The sequence below is a fragment of the Heloderma suspectum genome, chromosome 14, assembly GCF_057233095.1.
Source record: "Heloderma suspectum isolate Gila_16-S chromosome 14, 16-S_ref, whole genome shotgun sequence".
Lineage (NCBI taxonomy): Eukaryota > Metazoa > Chordata > Lepidosauria > Squamata > Helodermatidae > Heloderma > Heloderma suspectum.
In genome coordinates, this window is record NC_139471.1 from 14,267,438 (window position 1) to 14,292,035 (window position 24,598).

The 24,598-nt window shown below is 43.9% G+C and overlaps 1 protein-coding gene across 2 annotated transcripts in view; it reads right to left on the bottom strand.

Annotated features, from left to right (window-relative positions):
- The window catches only part of TNC (tenascin C), an 82,674-nt gene that overhangs the window by 22,096 nt on the left and 35,980 nt on the right, over positions 1–24,598 (bottom strand). The window contains exons 13-18 of one of the 2 annotated variants that reach the window (XM_084821087.1): positions 23,593–23,868; positions 21,047–21,319; positions 16,383–16,655; positions 5,630–5,752; positions 5,325–5,468; positions 867–986 (exon numbers count right to left, since the gene is read on the bottom strand). In XM_084821087.1, the coding sequence (XP_084677213.1) occupies positions 867–986; positions 5,325–5,468; positions 5,630–5,752; positions 16,383–16,655; positions 21,047–21,319; positions 23,593–23,868 (1,209 nt within the window). The remainder of the gene's footprint in view (positions 1–866; positions 987–5,324; positions 5,469–5,629; positions 5,753–16,382; positions 16,656–21,046; positions 21,320–23,592; positions 23,869–24,598) is intronic. The other variant, XM_084821088.1, reaches the window with a different exon arrangement.

Consider the following 24,598-nt stretch of genomic DNA (forward strand, 5'->3'; position numbering starts at 1 on the left):
CCTCCCCCCGGAATCATCGATGTGGGGGGAGGTGATCCAGTCCTCCGCCCCCCAGAATCCTGCCCGGATGGCTCTGCTCTGTGGTGGCTCCACGGAGCCGCTGGCCAGGGCCGTCTGCAGCTGGAGTCCCGGCCGCGGACTGGCTGATGCAGATGCAAATGGGGGCCTCTGAAGCAGCTGCCATTTGCGTCCAGCCAGGCTTCCGTGATAGGCTACATAAGTATTTATGTAGCCTATGACAGCAAGCCAAGCAAAAAAAAAATGCATATGCAAATGGCGGCGGCTATGGCGGCTGCCATTTCCGTTCCCTATTTTTCGCCGTTTTAGCCTACGTAAATATTTACATAGGCTATTATGGCAAAAGAAAAGGGGAACACAAATAGCGTCGTGGGCGCTATTTGTGTTCCTTCCCCCCCCCCCACAGTTTTAGCCTACGTAAATATTTACATAAGCTATTATGGCAAAGACCAGGATGCAAATGACGGCCACAGCAGCTGGTTGAAAGACCAGCCGCCGCCAGAGCCGCTGCCGCCAGAACATTCACCCCAGGTAAGCTTCGTCCAGGGGGGAATCCGCAGGGGGGCGGGGGGTGGGAGGCCGTTCCGCAACGGATTTCAGGGGGCCGAATGCCAGCGCATTCGGCCTTACTGAAATCTGTGGCAGAATCCTCCGCCATCCCTAGATTACACCGGCATGTCTACCTTCCCGACATGAAGGGCCAGAAACCTTTAACAAAATGAAATCTGAGTTTTCCAGTTTTGCTCTTGGTTTCAGCATTTCAGTAAACGTCAGCATTTTGTACCAAGGAACCACAGTGCAGAACCACAGAATGTGCAGAGCCCTGCTGCAGAGCAATGTTGACTTACCGCCCACAGCCATGTAGGAAATCACGTACTCGTCAACAGCAGCAATTGCTGGTTGCCACACAGCCAAAGCTTCAGAATCTGTGATGTTCACTGCCATTAGTCCTGATGGACTATCCAAAGCTGAAGAGAAGGAGACACAAGCACACGCACGCACAAGGAATGCAATATCACGACAAGACAGATAAAGGTGGCATTTCACTGGTCATAACAGACACATATTCGGATAACTTCTCATCTGGATTACTGCAATGCGTTTATACGTGGGGCTGCCTTTGAAAACGGTCCAGAAACTTCAGCTGGTCCAAAATAGGGCAGCAAGATTGTTAACAGGGACTGGCCAGTGAGCTCATATTATGCCTGTACTTTTCCAGCTGCACTGGCTGCCAGTCCAATTCTGGGGCTGATTCAAAGTGCTGGTATTAACATTCAAAGCCCTTAATGGCTTGGGGTCAGGTTATCTGAAGGACTGCCTCCTCCCATATGTGCCTGCCCGGACCTTAAGATCATCCTCAGGAGTCCTTCTCCATGAGCCCCTGCCAAAGGAAGAGAGAAGGGTGGCTAACAGGAAGACGGCCTTTTCTGCTGTGGCCACCCGGCTGTGGAATGAGCTCCCTAGCGAGGTTCACCTGGCACCTACACTGTATTCCTTCCGGCACCAGGTGAAGATCTTTTTATTTTCCCAGGCATTTTAGCTTTCTAGACTTTTAGCTTTGCTGTTTAAAAATCTGTATTTTAATAAATCCCTTCATTGCTGCTAGGTTTTATTCTGGTTCTTCTATTCTGGTTGTATTGCAATACTGTGGTTTTAATGTTTTATATATTTTATATTGTTTTATTGTGTGCTCTTTGGTTTAAATTTTTGTGAACCGCCCACAGAGCTTCAGCTATTGGGCAGTATAGAAATGCAATGAAATAAATACATATTCAAATACACACATCAGTTGATCGACTGGAGAAATATTGTATCAGGTCAGTATTACACCCTCTCCTGAAAGACCTGCACTGGCTTGCCAATCACTGTCAAGGCTGCATTTAAGGTGTTGGTCTTAATTTTTAAAGCCCTAAACACAGGGCTGGCCCTACCATGAGGCAGAGTGAGGCAGTCGCCTCAGGCAGCAGATTTTGGGGTGTCCTAAAATGGCAGCAAATTGTTAGTTGTTTACTTAGTTATTATTGTATTTCTACTGCCAGAGATGGGGAGTGGTGCTTATGGGATTTTCTGCCTAATGTACCAAAAGAACTTGACTGGCTTTGGATAGTATGTACTTTGATTTGGGGAGGGGAGGGGGACTATTTGCTGCTATGCTTTAGGTACCAAAATGTCTTGGTCTGGCCCTGCTGAAGCAGTTTGCTACCAACCTGCTCGAGTATTATTATTAAGATTTGCGTGAGAGACCCTTTCGAGGACACCATTACCTGAAGAGGCCCATTTGTTAGACATGTGTGACAAGGAATTCTCCTGTGTTGCTCCCAAACTGTAGAATGTACTCCCTCAAGACAAGATCTATGAGTACGACTGTCACCCACTTTCTTGGTTGTTAGAATATCCTTTTAATTTAAACTTTCAAACTGTGTTGTTAATGTTTTAATTAGCACTGTGCAGAATTTTCCAAGCTATTTTCAACCCTTTCATTGGGGAGAGGGGTAAAAAGAAATTGCACCTAGGGATGTACAGACTGTGTAAAAATCTGCTCCGTCTGTGTTTCGCAGATTGTCAGGCGCCTTTCGTTCCATCATCCGCCCACAGATGGATGCAAATATTTATTTATTTTTTGGGTCATGTGGAAAAATATGGAAATATTCACTTAAATACTTACATTGGTATTTATGTAAGTATTTACATAATTTACCTCAGTACGTAACATTTAGTGTATTGTCCCCCATTCCATTCAACATTTCTTCAGCTTACATATTTTTCTGCAGATTTATAAATTTTGGGAAAGTAAAAAAAAAAAAAAAAACTCATCCAAAAGTCCACGGACTCCACATGGCCTGTGGGGGGCACTCCACAGTAGATTCTGCAGCTCAGATTCTTAGAAATCTGAACTCATTAATCCATCTCAAATTTATCCAGCACCCCTAATTGCACCCAAAGATTGTGGGAAGGGGTGAGCATCTCAGATAAATGTCTCAAGGTTCAGGGTTTCAGTGCTTGCCTTATTGGAAGGAGGGTGCTGAGGGGTTCACGTGTGGTTTTTATTTTGACTCTTTTACCCCGTTCTGTCCTTGCAGCCTCTCTGGCTGCTTGAGCTTTTTGAAAAAGCCCCCTAGAGTGCTGCCTTCAGTGCCATTTTTGGTACAAAGGTGGGATAGAAATCAATCAATCAATCTATCAATCAATCAATCAAACAAACAAACAAACAAACAAACAAATAATAGAGGATTTAACCAAGATTTCTTCCCTTGGGGCTTTCCAGTGCTTTTGCCTGGTGAGTGCCTGGAAGTTGAGCGAGGGATTTTTGGTTTTGTTTCATTGCTCTTAAACGTCAGGAGGAGGAGGAGGAGGAGGAGGAGGAGGAGGAGGAGGAGAAGGAGGAGGAGGAGGAGAAGAAGAAGAAGAAGAAGAAGAAGAAGAAGAAGAAGAAGAAGAAGAAGAAGAAGAAGAAGAAGAAGAAGAAGATCTCACTCAGCTTTCAGTCATTAAAAAAAAAATAACCAGGAGATCAATCCAGGATCTCCCAGCATAATGTGAAATGTAGACCTTTGAATCAGTTAAATTATTCATTTATTAGAAGAGTAAGAAATAACACAAAGAATTGTGCTAAATATGATTGCCTCCTAGAAATGTTGAGAGTCTAGTAGTGGCAAGAGTGTTGGACTAGGAGCTGGGAGATCCGGGTTCTAGTCCCCACTCAGCCATGGAAGCTCACTGGGTGACTTTGGGCCAGTCACAGACTCTCAGCCCAACCCACCTCACAGGGTTGTTGTTGTGAGGATAAAATGGAGAGGAGGAGGATAATGTAAGCCGCCTTGGGTTCCTTGCAAGGGAAAAAAGGTGGGGTATAAATGCAATAAATAAATAATAATAATAATACCCCCTCCTGACAACAAATTGGAATGGATATTGTGCTCTTCCTGATCACTCCATGATTGTCAATTGACAACACATGACCTTTCAGCTGACCATGCCCCAACTTTCCAATGAGAAAAACTGGCTGTCTCAAATGTGCTAACTTAAAGACACGAAAAGAAATGGGCACCAGCCCTCGTAAGACATGGAAGAATTATCATCAACATGAGGATGGGAGGTCATTATGGACCGTGATTTTAAAAAACATGTTGAAACAAAGCAAAACTGATTCTGTTCCAGCATTATGAGGGACTATTGGCTTAAGCATTCTGTATCTGGTGTCATTCATCTTTCTCAGCTTACACCTCTCTTGCTCACTCTCCATTCCAGTTCCAAATATTTTCTTGGAGAAAACTCAAGTTTGGGGGCAGGTGGAATGGGGGGAAGGCAAAATACATGTCAAGGATAACCTTCCATCAACCTCTGGGTCTTCAGAGGCCTCCTTTCTGATTAATCAAAGGAGTGATTGCACAATATAAATGTTTTTAGGTTATATTTCCACAGTGTTTTTCCATGCCATTCAAAGTTCTTCTGCTCCCTCAAATGCTTCTGCCCTTTCTCTCTTGCTGTCTACATATGCTTGGAACTTCCTCCCAGAAGACGTGTGTGATGACAGATCTCTGATCTCCTTCAAATCCCTCCTCCTTCAAGCTAGGGGAATGGAAGCAACTGTCAATTTTGGTTTCTCTCACATTCTCATTTTTCCAGTCTTAAGTTCAGTTCAACACAGGAGATTTTTTTCACATGAAAAAATAGAGGGTTTTGCCATGAAAAGTTTGCATGAAAATTCATGTGCATTTATGTGCGCGTTTCTCCCAGCTCATTATTTTTTATATTTAATTTTGCATAATATGCAGATGTTTGCAAGAAATTTTCCTAATATGCATTTTAACATTTTTCACTAATACATATATGCATTTTTGTGTGCTCCCTTCCCTAATATACACATTTTTGAAAGCATTCTCTGATTGGATGACTCCATTGCAAAATTCAGAAAAGTGCAAATTTTGAAGGATAACTGAGTTTCTGCTTGCATATTGATTTGAAAGTGTGAAATTAGTTACGTTTGCATTAATAGGCAAACTGAACAAATCCACCCCCCCTCCTCCAAACCAACTTTTTCTATGAATCCTTTGGCACAAACCACTCATTCCCATGCCCTTCTGTAACTCAACTTGTGATTAAGTCTGAGCACATGCAACTGAAACAACCACACACATGGGTCCTCTGTTTACCCACACCCACGCTTCCCTTTCCATCCTCTGCTGTTTCTGCTGTGTTGAATTGCAGACTGCAAGTTCCTTGAAGCAGAGACCTGTCTTCTTGTGCCCTGTAAAGTGTCACTCCTACTGATGGTCTATTCATCACCATTTCCTCCTTGTACATACCTGTGGTCAGAGATCCAGAAACGGGATCACTTTCCTCAAAACCTTTGACAGAGATGATGCTGACAATGTACTCCACACCAGGGATCAGCTTGATCAGTTTGGCCCTACTTTTGCTTCCATCTACTGTCACAGCATTAGGGGGACCTGGACCAGACAGAAGCATGAATGTATGAGGGTACTCAAGGTGCTAGGTTCAAAAGAGGCCAAGTCAAAAAGAAGATCTTTCTGAATTGATTTTCCAACATTCAAGACATGTTACCAGCATAGTTTGCCACACCCATTCATGCACCCTCCTTCTCTCTCACCTCCTGTAACTGGAACATAGGAAATCCGGAAGCTGTCCACACGCGTCCGTGGGGCCGTCCAGCTGACCATAGCTGAGTTTTCAGTAATATCTGAGAAAGTGATTTCCTTGGGAGATCCCATAGCTAGCCAAGGAGAAAGACATGAACACAAACAAAAAGGAGTTAATGCATGGTTTCATCAGCCCATCTGATGGGTTGTGGGGGCTGGCAAAACATTTGGTCTCAGATCTCTAATCCAGGAGCTAAAGCTACAATAAATATTTGATCCAGTGTCATGACTAGAATGGAAAGTTCCATACCAAAAAGGTGTTTGTTGCTGTTTCCAAGCAAGTCTCTTTATGGCCATGTTTTTGATTCTGACAACAATCATGCAGTCACATCGAACACCGCACACTCATACATGCCAAACAAGAACAACAGCTCAAAAGAACCTTAAGGTTGAAATCCTAAGATATCTTCTACCAAGGGATACAGCTGAGCCGAACAAATCTTGCATGCAAAATGAACTCTTCATGATCCTCGATGTTATATAGATGCAGGTGACATTACCCCAGACTTGAGATACAGGTATGCACAGACACACGCACCTACAGTTCTTGCACTGGAGTGGAGTTACTCCAGTGAGTGGAGGAACTCCACTCATTTTTGCAAAGGGCACCACTCTTTATATGCAGAGAAATGCACATGTGGAGTAGGTCCATCTGTTGACCTGAATGGAGAAGACATTGCAGTTGGGAGAGCTCTGTGTATGCACCAGAGCTCTCTATCCGATGACAAGATCAGAGTGCACACATTAAGACTGTCCCCCAGGCAATCATAGATGATGAGTTTAAAACTCCACAGTGATCTTTCTTTTGAAATAGGTCAGCTCAGATGGGACATTTGGCCAATGTTTCAGCATGAGCATTGTCACCATCAAATAAGGAGGTTCACAAATCTCTGCTAATTTTGCAGTCTCTGTATTCTATTTTGGAGCTCTGGAGATCTCTGAAGGCATCACAGGCAAGCCTTCCAAAAGAGGGAAGGGTCATAGCTCTGTGGGAGAACACCCACTTTGCATGCAGAAAGTTCCAGATTCAGTCCCTGGCACCTCCAGTTAAAATGGGGATTAGATAGCAGGGATGGGAAATACTCTCTCCCTGCAGGACTGCCACTAGACAATGTACACAATACTACTGGCCTGGATGGAGGAACCAGACTGAAATCCTATACACACTTACACATTGAAGCCCATGGGGCTTACATATGAGTTGGCATGCATAGGAATGCACCATCATACAAGGTCCTATGGCTCTTGCTCAGGACCCTATCAAGAAATGGCAAATCATGCACATGCTACCTACAGCAGATCCTTACCCTCAATTTCTCCAGGGTACAGGTCATGCATAAGGTGCCTACAGGTATGTGGGTGTATATTTAGGCTAACGTGTCAACAATATCATGAATGCAGAATCATAAGGGTGGAAAGGATTTTAGTCCTTTAGTTCAATCTCCTGATCAGTGCAGAAACCGCAATGCAGGATGTGACTACAATGTGTTCGCATGTGTGTGTGTGTGTGCATGCATAGGCATTCATATACAGCCCCCCCCCCCGCAAATTCATGTGGACATATAGCAATGATCAAGTATATTTTCAAAACAGTTTGAAATGTTGCTTTTGTCTCCCCACTCCACATAGACTTGGGGGCAGTTTTTGCCACAGTGTTGGGTTCATGGAGCAAGCGCCATCATATTGATCAGAGTCACATGTAAATAATAGTGCTGTGCCAAAATCTGTCCTCCAAAGTCTTATTTCCCCATGTAAGAGCCTTCAATTTGTCTGCCTTGTTCTCAGTCGGAATGCTTTAGAATTTCTTTAGCATTTGAATTTCTTTAGCTTGGAGAAGAGGCAAGAAAGGGGAGACAGGATAGTGGTGTACGCAAGTATGCCTGGTGTGGAGAATGTGGATAGGGAGACACTTTTCTCCTTCTCTCATAATACTAGAACCCAAAGGGGTCATCCCATGAAGCTGATTGGGGGGAGATTCAGGACAGATAAAAGGAAGGACTTCTTCATACAGTGTATAGTCAAGCTATGGCCTTTGCTACCACATGACGTAGTGATGGCCTCCAATTTGGATGGCTTTAAAACGGGGTTAGACAAATTCCTGGAGGGAATAGGCTATCAATGGCTACCAGTCCTGATGGCTATGTGCTACCTCCAGTACCAGAGGCAGTAAACCTATGTACACCAGTTGCTGGGGAACATGGGCAGGAGGGTGCTGTTGCGTTCATGTCCTGCTGGTGGGTTTCCCATCGATACAGTGGTTGGTCACTGTGTGAACAGAAGGCTGGAGTAGATGGCACCTTGGTCTAATCCAGCATGGCTCTTCTTATGTTCTTATTTCTTGGGGGGGGGGGGTTAAGCTTACTTTATCTCTTTGAGGTGGCTAAAGATATTCTGTGTGGGGTTTCGTTTTCACTTTCCATTACACTTCTCTCCATTGCTCTGCAACCTTCCTGGCTGCCCACACAGTTCCTGAACCAAAGAACATGAGAACATAAGAAGCACCATCGGAGGTATTAGCTCCTGGTGTCTTTCCCTGGGCTTGAATTGAAGTGTGGGAAGCCAGGGAGCCTGCAGGTTTGCCAGAGATTATAGTACAATGAAAGACAGGGCACTCACACATACTCCTCATCCACCTCATAACTAAGTGGAAAACTGAAAATCCCAAGCCCCATGCATGAAAATGTCACCAAAATTGTTTTTCTCCTTTGAATTTTTCTTTTCTTTAACCAGTTTGTTTTACATCACATTAAATGAGAATGGTTGTGGCAAAATAAAGAAGGATTTTTGGCACAACACTAGCAGCTACTCATTGCATGAAAAATGTGGTAGATGTTAAATAACCCGTCTGCTTTGCACATAGACTGCCTTCCTATTGTTTACATGTCCCTGCATACTTGTTATAGGTAATGATATAACCACATGCAAGTCAAAGTCGTTCAAGTTTACAAGTTTCTAAACTACATTTTTGCCATGGTCTGAAATGGATTTTGGAAAGTCAAATTGTCAAGGAAAGGGGAAGAGCTTTCCAGCACCCAGAGAAAATCGGGCACTCCGAAGTTTATATTCAGCTTTACAGTTGTAAATGGATTTTCCCCCAGTTGCAATGACAGAAACTCTGGCATATATATATATATATATAAATATGTGTGTGTGTGTGTGTGTGTGTGTGTTTAAACAAAAAACAAAAAACAGCCCACACAAGTGATATCTATTAGTAAACGAGAGACAAATACCAGATGCATGCAAACCGTATTAAAAGCCACGATGGAGATCGGCCAGTTAAAATTCAACCAACATGTTTGGGAGGGAGAAAAATGAGTTTGCTTGAGAAATCCAAATTTGAAATTTCTTCATTATTTCCAGTTGTGAAGAATATTGAATTATGAGTGCTTTAAAAAAATGAAAGAAACCCCCAAGAGTAAATTCATAAAATTTGGAACATTAGCACTGTTAACATTACTATAACCCTAAAATTCAACAGCAAGAATGGAAGATTAAGGCTGTAATGCTGAGCCTACACCCAAGTGAACCTGCTTAAAACAGGATTCTTTTTCTTTTTCTACCTTTCAATCAAAGTCAAGTTTTCAATAATAGCACTTGAAAATATTAGGCATTCATATAGTGACATTTTGCTGGTTGCTTCAATATTACGAAGTTTTATTTCCACTTTGATATTTTTATATCACTGTTAAAGGTAACACACACACACACCACAAAACCCTTCTCAAGGCAGTTTACAAAGAAGAAAAGAAAAGAAAAAGATAATATAATCATAGAATCATAGAATAGTGGGGTTGGGAGGGGACTATAGGTCCAACCCCCTGCTCAGTGCAGGAATCCAAGTCAGAGCATCCCTGACAGATGGCTGTACAGCCTTGTCTTGAATGCCTTCAGTGTGGGAGAGCCCCCCACCTCCCTGGGTAACTGGTTCCATTGTCGTATTGCTCTAACAGTCAGGAAGTTTTTCCTGATGTTCAGCTGGAATCTGGTTTCCTGTAACTTGAGCCCATTATTCTGCGTCCTGTACTCTGGGATGATCAAGAAGACATCCAGGCCTTCCTCCCTGTGACAACCTTTCAAGTACTTGAAGACTGTTATCATATCTCCCCTCAGCTTTCTCTTCTCAAGGCTAAAAACATGAAACAAATATATATATATTCACATGCGCACACACACACACACACACACACAGATTTTACTAACTAACTAAAAACAGCAGCCTTAAGATACCATTCCATCACAAATCAAAACTAAAATACCAGTGACAGTTAAAACCATTGCAACCTGGGTTGTGGGATGATGACAGTGGATTTTAGATTTGTCAGGCAAGTACAATGGTTGGAGTCATATTAAAGGATTTAGGAGCTCTACGAACTTAGTATACTATGCTATAATATAAAGGATGGGATAAGTGAATGGCCTGTCCACAGCCTTTAAGCATGGCAGTGTACCCCTGGGTAACCGTTCTCTGGGAACATTTGTGGGGGAGGGCTGTTCCCTTTGTTTCCCCCTGCTTGCGGACTTCCTCAAGAAGAGGCCTTGAACCACTTTCAGCCCAATTCAGTTTTGGAGAACCCCCGGGGGGTGGGGGGGTGGATTCTGGTGTTGGGTGTGGCCAAACACAAAAAACGTTGGGGCCAACACACCAAAAACACCACCTTTGGAGAGGCATTTCAACCTTTTAGAATGGGAAGAATTGCCACAAAAGCAGGCAACCACCAAATGATTGGCAGTTGGGTGAAAGGGGGCGGGGCCAGAAGGCATTTGGGGACCCCTGGAGTGCTGGATCAGGACCCCAGGGGAGCCATATTTGGCCCACAGTCCTGAGGTTCAACACCCCTGTCCTAGAGGTAACTGATGGGCTGCTGTGGGAAACTAGGTGCTGGAAGAGATGGACTTTAGGCCTGATCCAGCAGGGCTATTCTGTTCTCAGGTTACATTGTCTCATCTACCTTCAATGATGGGCACACATGTCGCATCTCCTACTGAGCGGATTGTCAGCTGGGGTTTTAACATTTGCTTATTTCGGGTGAAATGGGCACGGCACTACTGAGAAGAGGCGATCAGGACAAAAAAAGGAAAATAATTATCCTTGACCACACAACAGTAAGGCAGAGTGTATAAGCCAGGAGGCAAAGGGAACACATTACTTCATTTGGTTATTGTGTTGACAGGTTTTGGTACTTCATTTTAGCTTTTTCAATGGTTTACGTATATGGAGCAACTTTAGCCGCGTGCATTTGCATGGGTCCTGACACTGTTCCTTAGTCTCCAGGACACCACCTAAATATCATCTCCAGGAAACTTGAGAAGACAAGGAGAAATATTCCCCATGTCTTTTGCACTGAGAAATGCCAAAGTTCAGATAACGTAGACAGGGCCGGAGTTAAGGGTAGGCATGGTCGGGCAACTGCCGAGGGCCCATACCCCAGCAGGGGCCCACTGACAAGAGCCCCCTGGACTTGCTCCTCCTCTTCACCATTGCAACTTGCTTGTTCACCTGCCTCTCATTCTGGTCCAGACAATGGAGGTGGTGAGAAGGGGGAGTAGGAGATGCCACGGCCAGCTTGCCCCCTGGCTCTCTGCCTGTTAAGCAAGTAAGTAGCAACAGTGATGAGAGAGAAGATGAGGAGCAATGGCCGCTGGTGACCATCAGAGTGAGAAGGAGGTAGCCTCACTGAGGGAGGAGTGCCTTGTCCAAGCCCCCCCACCCCAAACCTGGAGAGAACAATGAGCATAGACCACTGGAGGGGCTTTGAATTTGCTGGGGCTTTATTCTAGAAAGGACTTAGCATAGCAATTAATCCAGCCCTGACTGGGAGTGAAAGATGTTTGGGAACCCCCCCCCTTCAAAAGGAGTGGGGAGGTTCCCCCAAGGGAAATGAGTTCACACCTCTTAATTCCCTGCCCATCATCATCCCAGCTCTATGATAACTCACGCAAAGAGAAAGGTTTAGCTTTAAACCCTTTCTAAAAGAGAAGCTTTAATGAGCTTCCGCCATGCATTAAAAACGTGGTTGTTCAGGCAGGCGCTTGGAGGCGGGTTAGGGGATTTTTTAGAAATGCAATGTTTTAATGTGGAATTTTATTGTTTTAAACTGTTGTATTATTGTACATCGCCCAGAGTGTCTGGGTGACTTGCCAGATGGGTGATAAAGAAATTTAATAATAATAAATTAATTAATTAAAGAGGAGAAGAAATGCCCAGAGAACCTCTGGGTTCTAAAGAACATTCCTCCAAAGCAGCTGGGCAAATTTGTACAGCTGTGGTTTATTCAAAAGCATGGCAAGGTCACCCCAAACATCTGCCCATGCAGATGGTTAGCTGGGATTCGGGAACAGAAGAACTTCAAGAAAGGACGGAGAACATGCATTTGAGGAACAAAACTTATGTATATATTGATTACTTTGGATTGTTGGTAGTGTTGCTGAACTTGAAGCTTTCAGTTTGGTGACATTTGGGGGAAATGGGCATAGTCTGATGGCACATGAAGCAGCCACCTTGCTGAAGCTAAGCAATTCTGAGTCTGGTCAGTGCTTGGAAGGGAGACCACCTGGGAACCACATGTAGCCACTTTGAGTTCCACAGTGGAAGAAAGGTGGGGTATAAATGTAATAAATAAATAAAAGGGCAAGGTTGCAAGGACAGGTTAGAGGGTGGGCCTCTGCACATTCTCTTGTGACCGACCTAGAACTGTGTGCAAATGACCTGTCAAAATTCTCCACCCTATGTGTGGGCAGATAAATGGTGTGTGCACATTTCACTTAATTTCGCTGGTGGGAGGGGAAATTCTCCAACAGTTTCTTGCAGGTGGGGTTCACCATTAGTAGTGGCAGTATGTGTTTGTTTGTTTGATGTATATACTGCCCAACTGGCAAATGCCCTTAGGGCAGTTTGGAATCATTAAAAAATCAAGCAAAAATAAAATAACAAAGAAAATGATAAATACAGCAAAGAAAACATCAACATGATTTTTTAAAGACATTAACACAGCTTCTGTCTCTAACCTCCCCCACCCACCCAAAGGTTTTGCACATGCATGGCAGCAGCAACTGTATTGACAGCCTGGCTGCCATTTTGCTTCCTTCACAATGTGCCATTATAGGGCATTGGGGGATGTGGGGAGGAAATGGTCTTTTAAAATTGATTTTATGTAAAGCACTCCAGGAGCCTTTTTGGCTGAGGAGAGGCATAATAATACTTCAAATAAATAAATAATGGATAAACAGATTTTCTGAGAAAAATGTCTTCTGAATGTTGGCTCAGCTCTAGAACCAACTTTCCTTCCTTCCTTCCATGCTTATGTGATGCTATTACCATCATAGAAGTTTCTATGAAACAAGATGAAGCCTAATCCCTCCACAGCTTCCTTCTTTGGCTTTGGAAAACATTTCATTACCATCAAAGGAGAAAATAAAAGAAAAGAAACTATGAAAAGTCTTAAGCGGGCAGAAGGCTCTAAATCAACAGCTAATTATGCTTCCCTCAGGAACCAGGAAGGCTATGACTCCCACAGAGCTCTGCAACTTTCTGTGTCATTCGTGAGCTATTTTGTCGGGAATTTTAATGGCCTCTGTTTTATTACCAACTTATTCATGGAGTAACTTCTGGGCTCCTAAATCTTTTCTGAAAAGGGCTAAGTATATGTTGCTGCTGACACAGATGGCAGGATAGAGGGACTGTAATAGCTATCAATGTCTTTCCATAATTTAGTACAAGTCAATAGAAAAAGGGAATTATTGTTTAACAAGTAAAGTCAGTCTTCTTGAATAGCTATCCTTCTTGGGTGAATCAGTCCAAAGGAAGACCAACCAACCAGGGATGACTGGATGTTTCACATAGGGGCGTCAGATGTTAACCTAATACCTCTTTTCAAACTTACAAATGCTTTATATCAAACAAAGCCTAGTTCTCTCTCTGTCTGTGTCTGGGCTGTGCCTGTTCAGGCTGCATGATAGAATCATACAATAGTAGGGCTGGAAGGGACCTACAAGACCATCGGGTCCAACCCCCTCTCAATGCAGGAGTCCAGGTCAACGCATCCCTGACAGATGGCTGTCCAGCCTCGTCTTGAATACCTCCAGTGTGGGAGAGTCCGCCACCTCCCTAGGGAATGGGTTCCATTGTCATATTGCTCTAACAGTCAGGAAGTTTTCCCTGATGTTCAGCCGGAATCTGGCTTCCTGTCACTTGAGCCCATGATTCCGTGTCCTGCACTCTGGGATGATTGAGAAGAGATCCTGGCCTTACTCTCTGTGACAACCGTTCAAGTACTTGAACAGTGCTAACATATCTCACATCATGAAATGCTCCTCCATCTTAAAAATATATAGCAATATAAACCCCTGCATGGAGAAAGCTAGTGCTAGCTTTCCTTTCAAGAGGAAAGCTCAGCTAGAACCTTTCTTCTTGACAGACTAGTTTTCTATGCACATGAATCTTTTTATTTTTATTGTTTAATCTGGAGGGAAAACCCACAGAATGATTTACCATTTCAAGTGGCACAGCCCTGACACAAGTTCACCGCTCTCAGTGAGAAATAGACCTGAGAGATAATGCAGTCCCTCTGCTGTACACTGCTCTGGTTACATTTGTAGAAGAGGGTGGTATCCATAACAAAGAAATAATGATTATGGACTACTGATTATGCGTAGGCTTTTCTCAGCAAAAACCTGGAAGACTGAACAGGTCTGCAGTGTGCTGTTGTATAGATCACCTTTCAAATACTCATTGAGTATTACAATTTTTTTTACAATCTATAAAGAACAAGTGGGACCTGCAGAAAAATCCTATTCTGGTTTTCAGCTCCTCTGTTCAATTTGCCCACTGTACAATTTTCCATGACACCTTCTCCTCATTGTTGGAGTCCTCCTTAGTTGCCCCCTGCTTTTTGTACTTCTCCAAACCTTACAGTTCTCCCCAAGCCTGCTGATATCTCCCTCTTATGCTTAAATGGTGCCATTTTAACTACCTAAGAATTGGCATTCACAGCCTGAACATAGAGGAAATGGTGTCAGAGAAATCCTGACATGAGCCTATTCCATGAAAATCTTCCATCAGATCAATGGACAAAAAAGAGGTTTGAACACAAGTAAAGGACCCTTAGAAATGGGGTGGGGAGTGGTGTTGAATTGTTAGTAGCCAGGTGCACAATTGACCAAGAAGTTCTCCTGCACAATCCTTGTTAAAAAGAATGAGAGTTATGCAAGAGCATTGACTTCATACCTTCCAACATTTTACAAATGGAAACAGGGATACATCAATGGTAGGGGTGTACGAAGTACTTACCCCGTTCCAGTCTGGGGCATCCGCAGGTGGGAGAGGAGATCCGGTCCTCCCCCCAGAATCCTCCCTGTCCGGCTCCGCTCTGTGGGGAGTCTGTGGAGCCGCCAGCTGGCTCTGGCCGCTGCCAGACTTCCGGCCACACCTGGTCTGTGGACACAAATGGCATCCAGCATAGGGGATGCCATTTGTGTCCCTGCCGTTGGCTGTGATTGGCTATGTATATATTTGTGTAGCCAATCACAGCCAATGGCAGGGATGCAAATGGCATGATAGGCTATGTAAATATTTACATAGCCAATCACAGCCAACAGCTGGGACGCAAATGGTGTCCTACACCAGACACCATTTTGTTCCTCAGCCCAGCAGTAGAAGACGGCGACCCGGACCAGCCGCCATCAGGTAAGTTCCGTCCCGGGGGGGATTTTGGGGGGTGGCAGGGGGGGTAGTCCATTCCACCACAGACTCTGGGGGGGGGTAGATTCCAAAGAATCTGGCCTCATTGGAGTCCGTGGCGGATTTCTCTGCCATCCCTAACTGATGGCGATGACATCCTTATTCCAATACTAACAATTACTGCCCAAGGCTGTCATTACACCTTGCTGAGGTCTCTTCTCTCCTATGGTACATTCATATGTTCTACAACAGTCTGTCCTCCACTAATTTAAAAGCCCAGCGGATGTGTGTTGTTTGGGTAAAGGTTATATTAGACCAGCCTTCCCCAACCTGGTGCCCTCCAGATGTTTTAGACTTCAGCTGCCATTAGCATGGCTAATGCTCAGGAATCATGGGACCTGTAGTCCAAAACACCCAGAAGGCATCAAGTTGGGGAAGGTTGTATGAGTGAAACTATGGATTTCACTCCTACAAGATGGAGTGATGGCCACCAATTTGGATGGTTTCAATTGGACAAATTCCTGGAGCAGGAGGCTATCAATGGCTATTAGTCCTCATGGCTATGTGCTACCTCCAGTATCAGGGCCAGTATACCCCTGTACACCAGTTGCTGGGGAACATGGACAGGAGGGTGCTGTTGCACCCATGTTCTGCTTGTGGGTTTCCCATAGGCAGCTGGTTGGCCACTGTGTGGACAGAATGCTGGACTAGATGGACCCTTGGAGATCTTCTGATCCTGCTGATACTTCCCTCTTGTGCATGGGTGGTACTGTTTTGGCTACGAAAGCAATAGCACTCACAGCCTGAACATCAGAACTATATGGAATGATAGGAGTAGGGATTTATCCTGCAGGGGGAGGGGGCAGCTGAAGTATTTGCCAGTCTTTTGAATCAGGCTTGCATAGGAGAACATCTCTATGGATTTTGCTTCAAATCACTGAGTGGAGAGAGATGTGAAAGACACACTCATGCATGTGGGTGGATCATGCCGTTCTCTTCCTTGTCATGCTCGACGCAGACAATACCTGTCATAGCGATTGCATTTACAGGCTGGGAACGGCGTCCACTGGTAACTCCATACAGATCAATGTAATATTCAGTGCCTTCTTTCTGCCCTGTTATATCTTGAGTACGTTCATGGCCTGGTATAATGAGCTCCAGAGGGTCCGAGAGCCTGTTGGTATCCCTGATTTTAAGAACAAAACTGTCAAAGGCTCCATCATCTGCTGTCCAGGACAGACGGAAACCATCAGGGGTAGCGTCTGACACCAGAAGGTTGTCCACTTCAGGCTCTGCTTCTGAAATTGGAAAGGGGGGGGGTAAGAAAGAAAGCAGGAGGGGGGAAATTGAGATTTTAATGTCCTTTTTTTTTTTTTGGAAAAAGAAAGAGATGAGAAGAGGAAAGAAAACTCCGAGGTGGTTGTCCCCCAAGTCAGGTTAGGATGTGAACGTTCCAGCCACAAGTTCAAAGAAGTGAGAACACTGGGTCTGCTATCCAAAAAGGGGGGAAAAATGCATTCAGAGATTAAGAGCAAGACACATTCCCAACGAAAGATGTGGGTGGAGGTGTGGTCCAAGGACCCCAAAGCAGTACTGAAGGATATATAAACCCACCAGTCCCCCCTGCCATGCAATATTAAACATGCTGGTAGTAAGCCTGATGTTCACTGGTACTCTGTCTTCCATCGGAGTCACCTATCCTTTTGCCACTCTTTTTACAAAGCTATAAGCAAAGCCATTGTAAATAACCTAGATATTCTTTTTTTTCTTTTCTTTTTCAAGTTCACATCAAAGGAGTCCTTTTTCCTATAGTTCTGGACAAAATCCTCCCCCCGCTTCCAATTCTTCATAGTCTCCTGATTTTCACCGTGCTTTTGCTGCTTGGTTGACACAACGTAATTGGCAATATCACACCGAATTATCTGGTTCCGAATGTGAATTTGCCCAGCTGACACTGAGCAGCTGTATTCCAAGCTGGACATGATGCCAGACGGAAATGTTCTAACTTGGCTTTGATTGTAATCTGAAACCCAAGCACCTCCTTCCCTCCCTGGTGCTGGGGCGGAGGGGATGAACTGGGCTAGGAAATATATTTCCAAGCCCAATGCAAAACAAAGTCCAACCAGTCCCTAAAATATTTCTCCACTAAGTAAAATAACATTTTTATTCAACTCTTGGTGATCTCTGCATATGTGAATTGTCTTAAGTGATGAACTGAGTTCAGTAAAGTATTTTTGTGTCTGCGATGATGTGAGGTGATGGGTGTTTGATATGTGATGGCTGTTTCCTACATGCACAAACCATCACTAGATACAGTGAGTGATGAACTTGTGTGTGTGTGTGTGAACCACACACCCTAAGATGGCATTTTGAAAGGGCATTTCTTCCAACAAGTTGCAAGTGGTTAGCTGGTTAATCCTACAGACAACTAGGACTCAAGATGGCCTGGCTGACTCTTACTTACATTGGTGATCAACTGGAGCAAGCTCTTGAGAGGCATGAAACTGTTCTCTTCATGTTGAAGAGTTCTGCATGACTTGGAAACTTGCTTCCCTACCAATAGAACCAATGTAACACCCCATTGTTTTTTTCCTAAAGAAAACTCTTCTCTGGCCTCTTTGTAGGGTAGGTTGGAATGTGCATTTTCCCATGCTGAAATCTTCTTACTTACATTTTGCTCCACAACAAGCAAAGACAATGGGTTGGATCCAGAGTGAGTGAAAAGGACTTACATTAGCCATGACTAAAATCAGTCCCATTGATTTCAATGGGTCTACTCAAGGTATTACTTAATCTGGATCTGTCTCACTATATATTCACTTGACCCCAGCGTTATTGTCAATCTGCTCTCCTCCTCATCCTTAATGTAGAACTATGTTCATTACACCAATTCTACTTCACACTTATGCCCGAGTTCTACTTACTTCTTGGCTCCTCTGTTCATAAATGTTCCAACTTCACCACCTGTTGCTCCCTCCAGTGTTTCCTTTACTTCCTCCTTTAATGGTCTGTCATTTGACATGCCTCTCTTCTTCTCATTTCCTCCAGTCTCATTTTCCATCTGCAGTTTTGGGGGTTCTTCTTTCTCAGTCCAGTGACTATTCTGCACCACCCTTTCAGCCTCCTTTGTCCCTGAGCTCTCTGTTCCTTAGTTTACCTACATCTCTGGACCTCTTCCAAGTCCTTAAACCACTTGTATGTGGTTTAAAATATCCCAGCGGAACTGACAATGTTCCCTTTCCTCACAGTAGCTGGATTGTAAATAGACTACCTTTTCCACCACTCTAGCTCAGCCAGTCAGTGCCAGAGCTTCACCACCACCAGGTACAATACGTTTTAGCTGAGGATCTGGCAAAAGTTTCCAAGGATCTGTTGAACTTTGCATACATTTTCATCTGCATATATCATGCCACCAAAAAGCACAGAAAAGGGATTTTTTGTAGAATGTTATTGCTGAATTACATAACATGATGATATATCTGGACATGCATTCTGCATCACATTAAGGCAGAATATGTATACACACACTCACACAAAGTGAATCTGGAATGATAATTGCATATCTGAACCCAGCTTTAGGATGTAACTCAAATTCAAACAGGATTCTAACCGGTGTCTTTAATAAAGCGAGTACAGATCTATCAATGTCTATTAACCATAAGAGCTTAATGGAACCCCTGTTTATGAAAGTGGAATGCTGGGTACAAACAATAGGGATAGCCATTACAATCCCACCTTTCTTGGGAGGTTCCCAATGGCATCTGGCTGGCCACTGATGGAAACTGATCACTGGGCTTGATGGACCTTTAGTCTGACCCTGCAGGGCACTTCTTTTCTACTTACAGGTGGAAGGATCTTAATAAAGCTGTATCAGCATAACACTGTAGGTGTACAATGCTATACACTACAAAGACACCTGCATCACCTTCCATCTTTCTCAGTTAGGCTTCTGCTTGACTTCCCAAGATTTGCACAAATTGAGAAAGAGGGAGAGAGGGAGAGAGCAAACTCTATAACTGAATATGGGTGAACATCTAAAGGTATAGCTAAGGACTGGAGAACCAATCTATGCTAGGAATTGAACTAATACAATGTTTCAAAAAAGGACTAGAGAAAAAAAAAAGATAGGTGTGGCTGATATATAGTCTAATCAGGTATTCCCTCAAGCTCAGATTTCTGTAATTGTATAGAATTCTGCAATGCAAAGTTAGGTATGAACATCATTAAATGGCTCATACATGTCCTGCCCTCCTTTCATCTGCAGTGGTCAGTGCTGCTTTTGAACACTGGGCTAAAATCATTACAAGTCTGGACCAGATCATCATCATCATCAAATCACAGAACCATAGAATAGTCGGGTTGGAAAGGGCCTACAAGACCATGGAGTCCAACCCCCTATTCAGTGCAGGAATCCAAGTCAAAGCAACCCTGAGAGATGGCTGTCCAGCCTCGTCTTGAATGCCTCCAGTGTGGGAGAGCCCACCACCTCCCTAGGGAATGGGTTCCATTGTTTTATTGCTCTAACAGTCAGGAAGTTTTTCCTGATGTTCAGCCAGAATCCGGCTTCCTGTAACTTGAGCCCATTATTTCTGGGTGGTGGTGGTGGTGGTGGTGGTGATGATGATAAAGTGTGCATGGCCCTTTACAGAGTACAGTCAAGTTTTCTTTTAAGGACATGACCAAGATCCCATGGTATGTTCTGAAGGCACATGATGCAAGTCGGTGTCTGCTCAGTGTACGGATGGGAGACTGCCAGGAAACCCTACATATATTGCCTTGAGTACCACAGAAGGAAGGCAGGATATAAGTTAATTATATAACATGATTTCCGAGAGTGTCCAATGCAGCTGAAGATCTTGGCCTACATGGAAGATGAGAAGTTGTTGACTATGGATGCAACTTGGTTAAGACATGGTAATGTTGCAGATCGACTTGTCTCTCTCTTCTGTGTGTGAAGCCATTACATGGGAACATCATGGAAGAAGAAACTTATGAAGGTTGGAGTCACCTATAGCCTGTACTACTGAAGAAGAATGCTAGATAGTTCTTCCTTCACAGAGTAAACTATTTTTGATCTCCTTTTTATTGAAAGCCACTGCTAAAGACAATATGGTGGTGGATCTCGATGTAATTTCATGGATGGAGTGCTGGATTTGGAAGTGAGGTGCCCACTTTAAAATACTTGATCAACCACCATGTTCACTTTTTTTTCACCAGTGTTCAGCTTGACTGATCCCATAAGGAACGTATGAATGCCCTAGGAGTTCCCATAGCTCTAGCAGTGTTGAAGCTAAGCAAGTATGAACTTGGTTGTTGTTTGGATAGGGGACAACTTCTTCTTTTTCTTCTGTGCACCTCATGTAAGCTGTTTTCTCAAAGTCAGAGTGAGGGGTATACATTGAATAATAAAAAAGGAGTAATAAAATAAAGATGCATCAGAGCCCACCCTTTGGATAGGGTGACAAAGCAATATCCAATTGCTGTCACTCCCTTCATTTTGGCCCTCTGAGAGACAGAAGAAACATCTAGAAAAAGAGGAGAATGAAGTCACGTTAGTGGATGTGTCAGTAGCCAGTGATGAGGGAAGCTATGGATGGCTTGGCAAATGGAGATTACATGAAACAGCTTCCAGAGGAGAAAAGTGAGGAGAGAGGAAGGAAGTGAACATTCCGGTTGTGTTCAAAAATACCTGTTAGAGCAACAACGCTTAAGGGCCTCGTTTGGCGACCGTGGGCAAAACCATAAAGGACAACCTCATAGCCAATGCCAGTAATGAGACCTCTAAGTGTCAGTTGATGCTGGGCTCCCGAAAGGAGGAACTCCTGGGGGTCCAGCAGTTTGCCGGAATCCACCACGATGACTAGAAAGCTGTCAAAGGCATTCTCTGATGCCATCCAGGACACTGTAAACCCATATGGATTAATGTTTGAGACAGTGAGGTTTTCCAGTGGGGGCAACACTTCTGAAAGAAGGGAAAGGCATGAGAAACTCTGAATTAGACACGGATAGATGCTCAACCTGATATAAACCACAGGTTTTCAGAAAAGGAAAAAAAATAGCAACGATTATGCTGTGGTATTTTCTATGAAGAAACTTATATAAAGGGGTTGTTTCATATACCATACCACTCAATATCTCTATACTTCATAGACTGTGTGAATAGCTCACTTAACTCACAGTCCGGTTGTGTGATGTGGTCAACAGCGGCTGCGTAAGTACTTAACATTAGTAGAACAGCACTAATGGATATATAGGTCCTCGTCCTCAGGGGTTTTGTGGGGGGGTTTGCACATATCCCCTTCCCTAACAATTGTACTGCATCATGGTTACTGCAGTCTACAATAGTTGCAGTGTGAACAGCAGGCTGGACTAGATGGACACTTGGTCTGATCCAGCATCTCTTGTCTTACGTTCTTAACAGTGGGATGCAGTGCAACTGGTAAGATAAGTGGGATCATATTAAAATATATTTGAGATGGGAGCTTCCCACAAGCTAACTGTGGAAGCCTGCCTGCCCACCCACCCCAGAACATTGCCTGGCACTTTATTTCTTTTAGATGCCAGGTGAAAATTGTTATTTTTTGCTAAAGCCTTCAGCAGACTTTAATTATGGGTGGCTTTTGGTTGTTGTTTTTTGGGTTTTTTGTCTGTTTAGTGTTGCTGTTTTCAATGTTCATTGAGTTTCAGTTTAGGTTTATTCTAATTTTTCTTTTTATGTTCGCAACCTTCCTTTAGCTTCAGTTTGATGGAGATGGGGATTGTAAGGAAAGATCTTGGGTTGGTTTATGCAGCTATTGTTCACTACCATATGCATAATCCATCGTGAGTGACATGGTACAGCCACCACCTGTATAACATTAACAATGCAATCCTAAACATATTTGCTCAGACAAAAGCCTCACAGAGTCCAAGAGAACTTACTCCCAAGTAAGTGTGCATAGGGTTGTAAGCCAATGGTGCAATTCTTTACATTGCACTGATGGGTTACAATCCAGTAAGAACTTACTTGGGAGTAAGGTCCATATAGTTAGAAGTAAGCCCCATTGGATTCAATGGGTCTTGATCCCAGGTAAGTGTGCATAGGGCTGCAGCATGGCTGAGTGTAGGGCACTGGCCAGAATACAATCAAAGCAATGTGGATCCTGATGCATTCTAGAAATAAGTTAAATCAGTCTTCTCCAACCTGGTGCCCTCCAGATGTTGTTGGTCAACAGCTGCACTGATCCCTAACCATTGGGCATGCTGGGTGGAACTCTCTCACCATAGATTGCCCTCAATATGATTATTTTGATAATGCAGAATTAACAGGGTTGCCATAATTGTTGTGAACTGCCCAGAGAGCTTCAGCTTTCGGGTGGTACAGAAATGTAGTAAAATTAATTAATTAAGTAATTAATTAGGATCAAAATTTGAAATTGCCCACTGCCTAACAGTGGCTCAGTTTAGAACAAAACCAAAACCAGGCAACCCTTGATTTAAGCCATAATGAAGCTAGAGCTGTACACAAATGGCCTCTCAAAATTCTCCAGCCTAGTTGTAGGCAGAGAAATGAGGGTGGGGATTTCACTGAATTTCTCCTAGGGGAGGAGAAACTCTCCAACCGTTTCTCACAGGTAGGGCTCACTACTGACAGGGGGTGCTGCACAGCTTCTTTCATTTTTCCTGAGGGGTTTTGGTTTTTTGCTCTGCTCCTGCAAGTGGCAACAGCATCAACTATGTTGAGACTTCCACTTTTCTGAGGTAGAATTTTGAATTTCCTTTGGTTTTTCAGTTTACCTAATCACTGCAAGGTGGCTGGGCCCTAGGGTGCTGTTTCTCTCTCTGTTAGACATCGTTCCATTGCTCTGCAGCCTCCCCGGCCACCTGTACTTCCTGAACTGAAAAAGGCCCATGGGAGGAATTGCCTCATGGCATCTTCCTCATGAAGGCTCTAATTGAAATGCAGGAAGCCAAAGAGGCTACAGGCTGCCACAGAGGTGACTGTACAATGACAGACAGGACACTCAGGTGCCCTCCTCTGTCATCACTTAAGTAAGGGAAGGACAAGAACCCCAAACCCAACCCATGAGAATTTCTCAAAAATTTCTTCTCCTTCAAATTTCTTTTCAAAATCAATTTAATTTATATCAAATTGAATGAGATCGGTCAGAAAAAAAAATGTGGGAGAAATTTTTGGCACATCACTAAAGGAAACAAATCAAAACAACCCCCCGCCAATGGCACTTAAATGTGTACCTGTCATCACCAAAGAGATGAGGGGATCAGTGTGGTCCCTGCCTGTGGTCGTGCCCTGAATGTTAATGTCATAATCAGTATAATCTACTGGGCCAGGGACAAGGCTGTCGTGAGCCTCCCCTGAAACTGTAAGCTTCTGAGGCTCCTGGGATTGAGAAGAATCTCTAACATTTACAGCCAACTTCGCAAAAGGCCCATCTCTTGCAGTCCAGGAGAGGTTGAAGGTGTTGGCATTAGCATTTGTGAGTGAAAGCATGCCCAGCTGTGATGCAACTTCTGAAGAAAAAGTGGAGAGAAACAGGCATTACTGGTGGACATCTGCATGGCAGGAAATGGGGCCGGGGGTGTCTCTAGCAACCACAAAGGTCATTGTAAGGCCAGGAGTCTAAAATTACCTAACAACATCCACAGGATGCTTAGCCATGGCACCCTTCTTTACGAGAGCCTCCCCTTTCTCCTCCCCCCAAAGTAAGCTTTCTTTGTGTGTGAATTTGTGTGTGTGTGTGTGTGTGTGTGTGTGTGTGTAGGGGGAGAAGGAGAGATCGGTGTGAATGGGAATACAAGCAGAAGTGATGTGGGGGTACTTACAGCAGGCCGTACTTGCTTCACTTATGTTTGCTGTGTGAATGATGCCTTGGTGACCCCAATTAAGGACTCATGCTAGAACTGCCTGCATGCTGCCAAAGGGTGACAAGCAGTGTTTGCGTGTCCTCCTCCACCCCAATGCTCAAGACTCATGAAAGAAAGACATTCAATGAGAACACAAGGTTGCCTGAAGCTGGTAGAACAGATAGAACAGACGGTGCCATCAGACTTGCATGCAAGTCAAAAACGGTTTCCCCTTCACTTGTGCTCCATTTGGACATTTCCGAAGCATGCGTTTGCATTCAGATCAAAGCAAAGGCACCTGCATGCAATTCATTGAGAGGATCATATCAGGCAAAAGTCTTAAGAATATCTTGGAGGTGTTCATTGCCAAAGTACTCTCTGGCATTGCAGAAGATGT